The sequence below is a fragment of the Perca fluviatilis genome, chromosome 1, assembly GCF_010015445.1.
Source record: "Perca fluviatilis chromosome 1, GENO_Pfluv_1.0, whole genome shotgun sequence".
Lineage (NCBI taxonomy): Eukaryota > Metazoa > Chordata > Actinopteri > Perciformes > Percidae > Perca > Perca fluviatilis.
This window is the reverse complement of record NC_053112.1, coordinates 30,807,560-30,820,598: the sequence shown is the minus strand read 5'-3', so window position 1 is coordinate 30,820,598 and position 13,039 is coordinate 30,807,560. Positions and strand designations below refer to the sequence as shown.

The 13,039-nt window shown below is 43.1% G+C and overlaps 1 protein-coding gene across 7 annotated transcripts in view; it reads right to left on the bottom strand.

Moving 5' to 3' along the window:
• The window catches only part of cntln (centlein, centrosomal protein), an 89,142-nt gene that overhangs the window by 22,948 nt on the left and 53,155 nt on the right, over positions 1 to 13,039 (bottom strand). For 4 of the 7 annotated variants that reach the window (XR_005639181.1, XR_005639182.1, XM_039800002.1 and 1 more), the window contains exons 17-23: positions 12,385 to 12,466; positions 10,626 to 10,707; positions 10,008 to 10,276; positions 5,141 to 5,356; positions 3,507 to 3,604; positions 646 to 772; positions 215 to 352 (exon numbers count right to left, since the gene is read on the bottom strand). Coding sequence is in view for 4 of the 7 variants with exons in the window: in XM_039800002.1 (XP_039655936.1) it covers positions 215 to 352; positions 646 to 772; positions 3,507 to 3,604; positions 5,141 to 5,356; positions 10,008 to 10,276; positions 10,626 to 10,707; positions 12,385 to 12,466 (1,012 nt within the window). In the remaining 3 variants the exon portion in view is untranslated. The other 3 variants (XR_005639184.1, XM_039800032.1, XM_039800040.1) reach the window with 3 other exon arrangements.

The window sequence follows — 13,039 nt, the reverse complement described above, 5'->3', positions numbered from 1 at the left end:
AAAAGTTGTACAACAACAACCATTACAAAGTCCAAGGGGGTGAAACTGTACAGCTGGGGTGTAAAGATTCATGGACAGAAGTTACTTTTCCTCACTCCTGAAACCTCTCTCTTACTTTCTTTCTACTATAGACTACTAATACTTGCTGATATTACAAAAGTCTTCCACGATACGATTTTGATTCTATTTAATTCAGGGGCCTGCGATTTCCTACCTTTTTTTCCAGGTCCTCCTTCAGTTTTTTACAGGAGGCCTCATACTTGCTTTTCTCTGTGGTTGCAACATTCAGTCTCCTCTTTAGAGAATCAACAAAGGCCTTCCTGTTGGTGGCCTCCTCTGATAAAGTCTTCACCTGTAGAGATGAGTTGGAACAAAAGGGAAACAGGAAGGTAAAAAAGCAAAACAATTGGGTGGGGGCACTGCAGTTCTATTGTGATGAAGGCACAATGAAGTAAACATCTATTCTATAAGTTAACAGTAAATACAATCATTATGTTCCTTTTTAGTCACCCAGGAGACAAAATATCTGGGATATGAAAAATGCTGAGCACTGCGATACCTCATTTTCTTTGAAAATTCTACCAAGGCGCATCAAACTAATTGGAAGACATGATGATGGTGTCAGCTGTGGTGTACTTGGTGTACCTTCTTCTCCAGCTCCTCCACCTGTCCACAGTAACTTTTCTCCATCTCCTGCAGGAACTTCAGTCTTGTCTTCAAGTCCTCCACCAGCTGCCTTTTCATGCTCACATCTCGCTCTGTGTGGCTCACCCTGGAAACGCATAAAAAAAAACACAAATATGATATAAAGTATAAATGAGTGTGAATTCTACACAGATATTCATATTCATGCATGGGCACACACTTACACACTGTTTCTACATAGCAGAACAAACACACACACAAAGCTGGCAGGCACAGTGTCCCCATGCAGTGCATCAGGCATGACAGCTCATTATGACAACTAAATACACTGGCATGCTGTTTGGGTAAGTGGAGGGGGTGAAATAAGGATGCATATATAATTCTAACTGGCACATATTAGAACAAGTGCTCTAGCGGGGAATGGCACACTAAGTGTGACTAGGGAGTCCTTTTTGACAAACGGCATTTCGAATCAGCAGTGACACTACGTGAAAGGCTGTAATCAAGTTTTTAAATGTTTATTATTTTCAGCTCAGCATTACACAAGTCACATAAAAAACATGTCAGCAGGGGAACTTGGCTTTGGAAAGACTGATTATGAAGGGAATACGCTCTAAAAAATATTGTTTGTTTGTTTGTGTGCTGTACTGAGCTGATAATACTTCCCTAAAGAGAGGCAAGGTCTCTGTATTGTAGGCTATTCATGTCTTAACTGTTGCAAACGTGCACCCCGTCACTTCCTATTTCAATAACCTGCCGTATTGACATGCTTAATATTCCAGCATTCTTCACAGACATATTATAGGAAGGCCTTGTTTTAAATGGGCTCAGTATGTTAGTATGTTTTTATAAAAGGCAAATATACAGTAATTTTCATGGTTGTCTATACCTTGGGGAATTAGAACAAATAGAATAAAGATCATACGGATGCAGTTAATTAAAAAGGTTTTGACCGCTTTTTTAAAATTATTATTTCAAAGATGTAGTGGTTCTTATAGCTCCCACATGCATCATGGCTCGTGTGTTTTGAATAAACAGATGACGAAACGTGAGAGCAAATGCTTTCGTGTAAGTAAATGTCCCTGTCTCCCTAGGTGGATGAATGCCTGAGGGCAGACTGGCTAAATAAATGTGAGCTTGTCCTATTGGAGTGACATTAAATTAAATGAGAGAGGAGTCTAGCCTGGAGTCTTTGGGGGGGAAGTAGCGCTGGCTGGTTACCCCATGGATTTGGCCATTAATGAGAAAACCCATATTGAACCTTTCAGATGACTGTCTGGTGTTGACTTAAAGACGGAGAGCAGCAATAAGAGCTGCAGCGAGCTCCCTCTGCCCCAATGCTAATGGCAATTAGATCGACAACATTTATTTTAGATGTTCTCTCCTTCTGCACCCCAAAAAGAATAGAGGATAAAAAAGAATGAAGGATATCTGGTGCTTCTGTCGGAGCGTGTGATCTCTATTTATGAGTGTTAGTGGAAAGAGAGAAAGAGAGCCTCAAACTATATCCCAATCACTCACACGTTTGTTCCCTTTGTTCTGCGCTTGTTTGCAATATTGTTCATCAAACATGCGTGTACTGTAATGATAACAGTCAGTGGTCTGAAGTGTGTGTGCGTAAGAGAGAGCGAGAGCGCACATTTCTGTGTATGTTGTTAAGAATGAAGCGCGGGTGGACGTTTCATGTGGCTGATAGACAACAGGGCTAAAGATGAAAGAAGCAGCTTCATAAATAAGGCAGGGCCATAGTGCCGGATATTGACTGAGGACATGCCGGTATACTTTGAAATTCATTTCTTTTTTCCCCCCATCTCTTCTTTAAGGCGAAGCAGCCTTGCTCCCTGTGTGTGTGCTGAGATGTATATTTCAGAGACGTCTAGACATGTCTTTCATTCTGAGAAGGGGTCCCTCCATGGAGGCAAACGGAGAGGTAGGCAAGAAGAGACGGCGAGTTACATTGGTGTGTGCGTGAGTGAGTGTGCGACAAGAGCCAGAGGAGAGGCTGAGGCTGTCGTGGAAACTCAGCTAAGGGATGTTCACTCTGTCTGGCTGTGATCCGCTGCGCTTTGGTCACACACAAACACATAGCCGCTGTGATTGTACACATGCCCTGGATGCATTATTGAGAAAGGCAGGCAGAGGACACAGCATACGAGACAAAGAGAACGAGAGGGAAGAAAGCAAAGTTGTTCTTTGTACCTTTCTCTCAGTTCAAAAATGAGATCCTAATGCAGAATGATGATATACGTCTTTCACAACACTGTTCAAATCTCGACAGTTTCTCTGAGTGAATTGTTTATAGCTATACATTCTGACTATGTAATGCAGCGAGTGCTACAGTAGGTGAACCATGTAACTCATTAGGACTTGTGGCCCACTGGCCAGAGTGATGCTGTGTGGGTTTTAGTGTCATGGGCCAAAATGGTCCCTCCTGCGGCACACAAACAATCAATACGCTGCTTTGATCAGCACTCCGCATCAGCTACCCACATAAGCAACACCACACTACATGACACACAAGACACCCACATGCAAACATGTGCATACACACTAATTCCATCAGTCATTTTTATTCAGTTGCTGATGAGAACATGCATAATTTCACAAATGATACACGCAGAGGAGTAGCATGCCTAAGTGGAGTGCAGCAGACAGAGTGCTACCACATGGTGGAATCAAACACTACAGATGGGAGCTGCAGAGAATGTGCAAACATGCAGACAGAGACAAGGGGAGACGGAGAGACAAAGGCTGCGGAAAGAAAAAAGGAAAACTAAGAGCTGTACTGCAGAGCAACTGTAAGAAAAAAAACACAAAGAGAATTAACTAATACTAATGAAGAAAAAAGGTGTGAAACTAACTTGTCCTGCAGCTGGTGGAGCTTGTCCTCCTTCTCCTGGAGTTGGCCTCGCAGGGCTTTATTAGCTGCCACCTGCCTTGTGACCTCCGCACTTGCACTCTAGGGGGAAGGCACACGGTGTGTGTGTTTGTTAATGTGTTTGAGTGCGTGTGATATGGGGTGGGGGAGGTTTTCACGACACGGCTGATGACAGGTCAGGCACAGCATGCCTCCTCATTATAGTTACAGCAGGAGGGTGGAAGGTGCTAAAAGAGGTTAAAAGGAAAGCAGTATTTTAGCAGTAAGTGGATGAAATAAGGGGAGTAATAGTAAAAATAACAATGTATAGACCTATACTACACAATATATTTTAATGGAGACTATATATATATATATATATATATATATATATATATGAACTGATTAATATGTTGACCAACATATATAAAATAGAAAAATCCAGCAGCAAACATTTAGTTAATATTACTAAAATGACTGGCTTTCATATCTTGTTGTTTTTATCTCTTATATATCTGCCATATGACATATTAAGACATACTGTATAGCTCATGACGACAGCTTGACTTCTGATCATTCAACTGATGGATATTTGAATGTGCATGTTCACTTTGGTTTAAAGGGCCCTGTATCTCTTGTGGGAACTGTACCAGTACAAGCTTTTGACAATGCGCTCACCCCCACAGAGCATCCCTCGCCTTTCCCTTTTGCTGTCACCTGACATGACTTCCTCGGCTGTGTGTAACGACAGCAGCAATCTGCTCGGTGACACTGATGAGCTGGCTGCGGAGAGGGTGATAATACTGTGGTACCACTCACACCTCATTCCCTATGATGTAGGGCACGTCTCTACTGTTATTCCCTATTTCTCATCTTTCTGACAGGTACTCCGTAATAAGATCAAATGATAAGAAATGCTAATTCATGTCGAAATCACATGCAATTTCAGGTGATGTGGAGTGAAAATTGAAAGGCTCAAGAATTTGATGATTTTTTTATGATGATTTTTTTTAATATGCATTTAAAAGTAAAACCTTGACAGTCTTTTTTAGAGTTTCTAAACTCCTCAAGGACAGCAGGCTGTTCAAACCAGGGGTTGAAGTGACTCAGAAATATTGGTGTTGATTTAATGATAAATACCAGGCAAATTTTTGTTCCAACTGAAAAACATAAATCCATGTGGATTCCAACCCGGTAAGACTGATACTGCATAATAGGTAGTGGAAGAGGCAACAAAAAGAACATTTATAAACTATATTTTCTTACTTTTGTCCGTAAACTTGCCTGTACAGACCAAAATGAACGTAGGATTTTTTGTCAAATATTTTCTTTAAGCCAAACAGTACTCTTACACACACACACACACACACACACACACACACACACACACACACACACACACACACACACACACACACACACACACACACACACACACACACACACACACACACACATTTTCTTGTTATTCGTGGTATTATTCAGTCAAGCTACATAGTGCACAAAATTGGAAATGAACACAATCCTTAATACCATCATCCTATTAAGAGATTTATCTCATAAGGCGTGCACAATTAGACAAAGCATGAGGGTCATTCATTAACCCCAGAGTTCTCCTTGTAATTTATAACCACTAACCTTAAGTCTGGCTTGAAGTTGTTTGACCTCAGTCTCCAGGGCCTGGGGGGACGGATTATCCGGGGCAGGCATGATCCTGCCCTGGCAGGAGCACTGTGCGTTTACTGGTGCTGGTGGTACAGTTTGCTGGGGTAATGTGATCTGCCTCCACTGCTCCAGCTCCATCTCCAGAACCTTTTTCTGCTGCTCCTTTCCAGCCAGGTCAGAGGTCAGCTTCTGCCCACCGACAGACACAAATTGGTGGTCTAGGCTACTGCTAATGATACTTTAACCAAAAACAAAAGTTTTGTCAACTGTTATTAAACCAGGAAAACCTACATTTTTGTTACAGGATGTCGAGAGTTACAGTAAAAACTAATGGGAGACGTGATATACTTCTTGTTAATTGATATTAATTGTTCACTTAATAAAAAACTTTGAGTCAAACCAAATCCCAGCTTTCTCACCTTTTACGATAAAAAAAATATTACTATTACAAGTCTTAATTTTAAATTCACATTACATGAATATGATAAGCGCAGAGACAAAGTAAACAATATGTATGAAATACTGTATGCCTTAGCCGCAGGAGAGCTACAGGCTCTGCTTCAATATCTAGTCTGTGATAAAGCTCCTTTTTTATGCTAATTAGGAGACAGATGATGCCGTTGCCCGGTCAATAGGGCCTAATTCTCACTGTGATTGGCATGCATAATAAAGCCATCCTGCAGAATCAGAGAGTACTTTGGGACAGAGGGAGTTCGGCATTTGGTTAGTGGTTGGGTTTAGAGTGATGAACGATAATGGCACAAGATGATCATGTACAATGTACGGAGTATCAATGATTCTAAACATAAGCATCTGAGGTGAACACTTTTAACCACGTGTGCGGCAGAGCTAAAAAAAAATCTCTTTGCCTGCTCATTTAGAAAATATGGGGCAGAAACACGTCTCTGTAAGCTTGGTTCAATACTGCCACAATTAGCTGACCTGCTATAATTTCGACATCAAGAATGCTTAATGGCACAAATAGGAGACATGATACATGAAGATGTGTGCTGCACACATGGGGTAAATGCTGGAACACACACAGAGACACACGCACACACCCAAGTGAAACCGCAGATTCCCAGGGGTTTGCTTTCTGCTCTGCATACATGGAGGTTATTGATATCTGGTTGCTGCCTTTTAATAGAATCCCTCTTGTTTTAGGTTTCCTTTGCTCTGTTGAAGATGCACATGCCATATCCCCAGCGTGGGTGGGAGAGAGAGAAATAGGAGTGATAGAGTGTGGGAGGAGTGGAGAATGAAAAGTAGGGCTATGACTGCAGTGGCAGCGGTGCACGGATAAGGGGGTGGCATTGATGACACTTCCTGTAAAACAGGCTTTGATTTCACAGGCCATTTTCAGCTCTGTTGAGAGATGGCACTGTCATGGACTGATAGACTGGTGGTCCATAAGTCTGGAAGAGAGGACACCTGTCTCCCTCTCCCATCGGAGTAGCAACCTCACTGATGCTGTTCCAAGCGATCCTCAATATTAGCGGATAAATAAGGAAACGGAGGCTGCTCAAATAGCTATCAAAGTTGTCAACATAAGGGAAACACTAGCATAAAGTTCCTCAATCACTTTGTATTCATCCTGTTGGCCAGACTTTGTATGTGATTTGTAGTGCAACTATCATAAAAATTTGAAAAATAATCTGAAGCTTTTTAAATTCAGTCAGTTGTGTCTGTTGCACTCCCTAATCCTATGATAATCCCAGCCTCTTACATGTTAGAGGAGGGTAGGACACTCCACACGCAAAGAGATAAGGCTGGTAAATTCACGAGGCGATGTCACAGTACACTGCAAAGTGAAGTAAATGGGGAAGTAATGACTGAGCGAGGTAGAATGATACGCATGACTAGCACATTTTGTCAAAAGCTAGACTTGCTTGATATAGGAGGGCATGCTTCACCTGTCACCTGAGTTTTCTAAGCTTCTTATGTCACCTTAAGGGATAATTCTGGTTTATTACAACTTGAGTCTTATTTTCGTAGTTTTTGGCCATTATCTATTTCAGTAATAATAACATTTAGATCTAAGGAATAGTTGCCATGTGCCTAGATCTAGAAGTTAATTGTTGAGATCTGGGAATACGGCAACATTACGAAATGTCAGACAGGGCAAGAAACACGGCTGGTCAGACAAACGGACAGGTTTTCAACAAACCTCCAGGTTAGACACACTTATTTGACATCCATCACAGTTCACTCGGTTTCAACTTTGACCTACAGTACTTGACGTAGTTGTGAGGACACAAAGTTTACCTGTGCAATGAAGGATCAATACTGACATTGCGGGGGCACTCACTTTTGCTTTTACATCCAAATAAAGTGGTTTAGACAATCTGGCAAAAACTGCTGGTTTGTTTACAACCAGTATGATTGTCTGACTGCTCGTTTTATATTTGCCATATTGGACTTTGCTGCAGTGATATTGCCATGTACCCAATTCTCAGCAGTCAGCAATGTCTTCATTACCGACCCAAGTTGTAATACAAAGGAATCATCCTTTAAAATCTTTATGTTGTGAAGAAAGGGAGGCATCCACAAGTGTTTGCACTGCAGGTCTGAGAGTTAGGCTTAGAGTCTGTTGCTGATAAAGACATCTGTCAGCGCTGTGGTGCTGGTGACTGAGTGATGAAAGTGTCCCCGTGCTGTTGAACACATGTTCCCCTAAAGGCTGTTTTATACTTCTGTGTAAAATCTACGCCGTTGCTACGCACGTAGATACGTGAAGACACAAACCTACGCACGTCGCTCAGCCGTGGTTCGTTAGCATAGCTTCCCCACCCCCAACTCATTTCCTGGTTCTCCTTCTCCATAAAAAACATGAAATCAGGGTTAACTCTTCCTGCTAAAGATTTCCCACCGTGGTCAGAAAGCACAGGGGAGACACTTTGTTTCTCTCACTATGACTCTAGAGTCGCTACTCGCTCCAAAGCTAATCTCCGTCACTGTCTCTCTCTACCTCGCTCTACCACACACACACACACACACACACACACACACACACACACACACACACACACACACACACACACACACACACACACACACACACACACACACACACACACACACACACACACACACACACACACACACACACACACACGCCGGCTCGACGCACAGACCGGTGCACAAGTGTAAACATCAGGCCACTTACACAGGCTACGGCGAAAGCTCTGCGTGGAGCCTCCGCAGAACCATAAAACAGCCTTTAGGCTGGGACATGGAGACCATCACAAATCTCAACTTAAGATCTATTTCTCTCTCATGTTACAGATTGGAGAGCAGCAACAATGTTGTTTAAATAGCAGCTATCAAACCCAGTTATCCTAGGGGACTACAGATGAAAAATAGCCTTTTGGCTAATTCTGGCTTTTTTAACCATGTTTGTTCATGTGTTTTATGAAATTGCACTGTCCCCTTTTAAATAAACCAAAAAAAAAAAAAAAAAAAAATCAAAATCCAAACTCATACAAAGACACAGAGGGGAGGGGGAATAAAAAAGGAGCACATGGGAAAGCAAGTACAAAAGAAAGGAATAAGGAAATAAGTCCTAATGATGGAAGGAGGCAAGGAAGGAAGCAACAAGGAAAGGACGGAATGGCTGAAGGATCAGGGAGACACAGCAACACAAACAAGTTTCTGAGAAACTGCCATGCTACTTCTCACATGATGGCCCCTGTGGAGGCTGTCCTAAGCCAATTACAAGCTGAGAGTTTTAGTTGGAGAGTTGGCAAGGACCGGCTGGAACAAGCCCAAAGTCCATCACCTCTTGCCCTTTCCAGAGAGGGCAACAAGACAAGGCTTTGGCCAGTCAGTCGGCTCCAACTTTCTCCGGTGTAGTGGCATTAATACTGCAGGAGGAGAGAGGAAACAAACAGGAAGACAACAATTCCCTCTCTGTCCACTCATTCACGCAACAGTGTGTGTTTGTGTATGTGTGTGCGTACACATGTGCCTTTACTGCTGTGTCTGAGTCTGAGGTCTCGTTGGGCCTTAGCAATCAGATGCCTGGGTGGGAGCACAAGGGCCACTTCCTAGGGAGCAACACCATGAGGGCTAGCTAGACTCTGACCTTTGTGAACAAGTCCAATATACTGCATCTGTGCTATTCTACTCAGTAAATATACAGACACATGCACCTAATCAGGCGTCCAGTGGACCCTCGCTGGCAGCTGCTATGTCTGAATTCACCAAAAGAAGTCTCCTGCCTGTCCGATTAACGACTGTATCTGTCAAGGTGTTGGTGTGTGTGTGTATTTGTGTGTCTGTGTATGTGTGTGTGTATTGGGGTGCGCAAGGAGGCCCTGGCAGGAAAGGTACTGTTTAGGGCCAAAGTGCTTGGTGTTTTATTTAAAGGCTGTGCCAAGTCTAAGAGTTTCCTACCTGGAGGCAGGTACTAAATAACTAAATGAGTGTGTGGCAGTGAAAAAAAGTCCCCTTGTGTGTGTCTGAACACACAGGTGCAGTTTTGGAGAAATGTAATTGCTAGTGACACAGATTTTTGTGGGGAACTGGCTTGTTGAAACATTCAGCGAAACGAGACAACAGCAGAGTCAGAGAGAAAGAGAGAGGGAGGGAGAGGGAGAGAGAGAGCGATTCTCCTCCTCACTTCTGCTCCGTGGTGCTGACCTCCACAGGCGAGGGTAGGCCTGTCAGCCACACTTATTAAGCATGATAAGGGCAAAGGACCTGCTACTGCTGCACTCTCAGCCCCCAGCAAATACAAAAGAACCACAAAAAGAAAGACAAAGACAGACAAATAAGAAACTTCCCAATACTTATAACTGGCTTTCCCTTTTACTCCTTTCCCTGTTTTTTCCCAAGTTACCTGTGTGAGCTGCTTGCTGCTGCAGAGTTTCTCAGTGAGGGAGTTGAGCTGTGCCGTTATCTTTTCATTGGCCCTTTGCAGCTCTCTGGCTGAAAGCACAGCATCTTTCCTGGCACTTCGCAGTATGTCAATGTGACGCTGTAGGGACTCGATGCGCTGCTGCAGAGAAGAGGAGGAGCAGTGCTGGGTCTTCATTAGCATCCTCTTTTTCCTCCACCTCCTTTTTTCTCCTCTCGTCCCTCGGTCCCAGGGCTCATGCTGTTCATCGTCTAACAGGAGGAAGTACACACCGGCACCTCAGAGTTGACAAGTGCACCGAACAAATCCCTATTTAGAAGCTACTGGTGGGAGTTAACAGGCTTATGTAAAAGTGTCTTTGTGTATGCACAAGTGAAAACTGTGATATATTTAACAACTTGAATGATTAACATTTTCCATTTATAACCAATTCAGGTTCTGAACCCCCGCAAATAATAAAAAACAAAGCTTGTAAACTTCTTAAATACTTGTTTCCGATCGACAGCATGTAAATACATTGAGTGTTCTTCCTGCTGCAATTTATAGTCGATTAGATTTGTGTAGTTCTGCATGGGTGCGAAAAAGGAAAACTTATGTTACCTTGGGCCAGAACATGGGGTTGTTTTCTGTTGGATTTTGTTGCCGGTGCCGCTATGTTTGAGATCCGTGAACACCTGTAGGACTGAGAGAACAGAAAAGTCAGAGACAGAGATGAAACGCAGCTGTTAAATGTAACACAACCGGTTGACATGTTGTGCTTCCTGAGACGCAGCTCATAATGACACCATGATCATAGGGTGTGCTCAGTTTAACGCGACAAGACAAATCACCCTGTGCTTTAATAATTCACCTGAGCGTGTTCAACCGACTTCAACGTGAACGCTTCTCGGCACGGATATTACCTCTGACAGATGCTTGCAAATGCTGTCTTTGTTCAATCACTGTCTGAAAGCCCTGATTCACTCTTACAGTATGACGTGTGTGTGTGTGTGTGTGTGTGTAGTCATTTGCACTCATAAGTGTGCACGTGCGTGTGTATGTGTGACACCTCCCAACTGCACCATCGTTTGTAGTAGTGACATCAAAGAAGGCAATCCCCCACCCCTCCGTCTTCTCTGCCTGTTTCCTTTGTATATGGGGTCAGGTAGGATTTGATCAGTGCCAGGTTTGATCACACAGTGCCTTGCAGAGAGGGGGGGGGTGAACCCTTTGGTCTGTGACATAGTACGTCGTGAGGGGCCAGGGCTGTCACAGCGATGAGCCCTGTAGGAGCTGACGGGCACATTTAGCGGATCGGGAGCGGGGAAACTTAAGGGGATCTAAGAGTAAGGGTCCTGACAGCTCCCTGGCTACATGTACAACAACAACCCTCTCTTCGTCTCCACCTTCTACCTAGCTCCCCTCCTCTTGAAACGAGAGGGAGACGATATCTTTAAAAGGTCCCCCTCTTTCCTCTCTCTTCTTGACAGACATATCTCTCTGGGGTTCGGAGCTGGGGTTTGGAGCTGCCATGTCTTGCTGTGAAGTGGTTTGATATAGACAAGAGCAAGGGTCCAGGCCTATTGATTTTAATGGTGTGGAGAGGAGAGGGAAAAGAAGCAGCACTGACAACGACACAGGCAAAACCTTGTAAATGCAGGAGCAAAGGGAGCAGAGATTACAGGAAACTCATAATTATCCATATGCTGACTAATCACATACACCTCAATAATTGTACTACCTTTACGGTAAAAATGAGCACACTGAGGACATTTTTTTGGAAAGAGTACATTACTTAAATTACTATACAAGGCACATTGTTTCAATGTTACTGTGATGGCAATTAGTCCTAACTAGTTCTATGACTATGGTAATGTTGCTGTAAATAACTGTGCACATAGGAATCTTCTGACTTACATTAAACTAAATTTTTGCTTGCAATTATGTTTGGTGAGGTACCTCCACAGCTTTTTTCTTGATAAATAAGCAACAATTTACTCTGAATATGCTGAATATCAAATCTTAAATTTTTTTCATTAAAATTTTAGGATCAAGAAGTACAATGTTTATACTGTGCTGATACAGCGTATGGTTTAATAACCAGTGAGTGCTAGTTTGGAATCACAGTTTTAAGCATTCAGAAATACTTTTGACGATGGTCTTACACCGCTAAAATAATTGCACGATTAAAACAATCCTGAAACAACTCGGAACAAAACCTGTACCTGCTCTCAAACTATTCGGATGTTACCCCTGCAGAAGTAGTCTGCAAGGGAACATATACACTAGTCCAAGGTTAACATCTGGCTGTAGACGTGTAATCCTTTTTTTTCTTCTTCTTTTTTATGTAAAACTAAATTAAGGAAGAGCACAGACCAACCTTTCTGTTAACCTGTTTTCTGTAAGGCGTTGTCCTTGAGGTCACACTGTTGAGACTGTCCACATACTCCTGACCACTGTCACTGTAGAGAAAAGTGAGAGGGGTTATTACAGGCCAGAAGTTGAACCCGCAACCCTGTCTCTGAAAGTACCACCACAGGACAAAAATCCAATTTACCTTTTATGGTTGATTTAGTTGACATCAAGCAAAAATATGTGCATTTGCCCCCCCCGCCTTCCAACAGAAAATCAATGTCCCATCCAATTTCTGAGCTGGAAGTGTAAATGTGGGTGTAAATTAAGTGAAAAGCTGCAGTGTCTAGTGCTGATGGTGAATGCATCAACATGTATGAGAGCGGCTGTGGCCTTCATTAGCTCTCTGTGTGTGACAGACGTGTGTGAGAGGCACGGCTGAGCGGAGCCAAGCAAAGTTGCATCTGATGGACACACGGTAAGGGCTTCCTGGGACACACACACACACACACACACACACACACACACACACACACACACACACACACACACACACACACACACACACACACACACACACACACACACACACACACACACACACACACACACACACACACACACACACACAGGTTTATTGACAGTGACCTTTGACGTGAAGGTGGAAGCCAGTGACATTTACG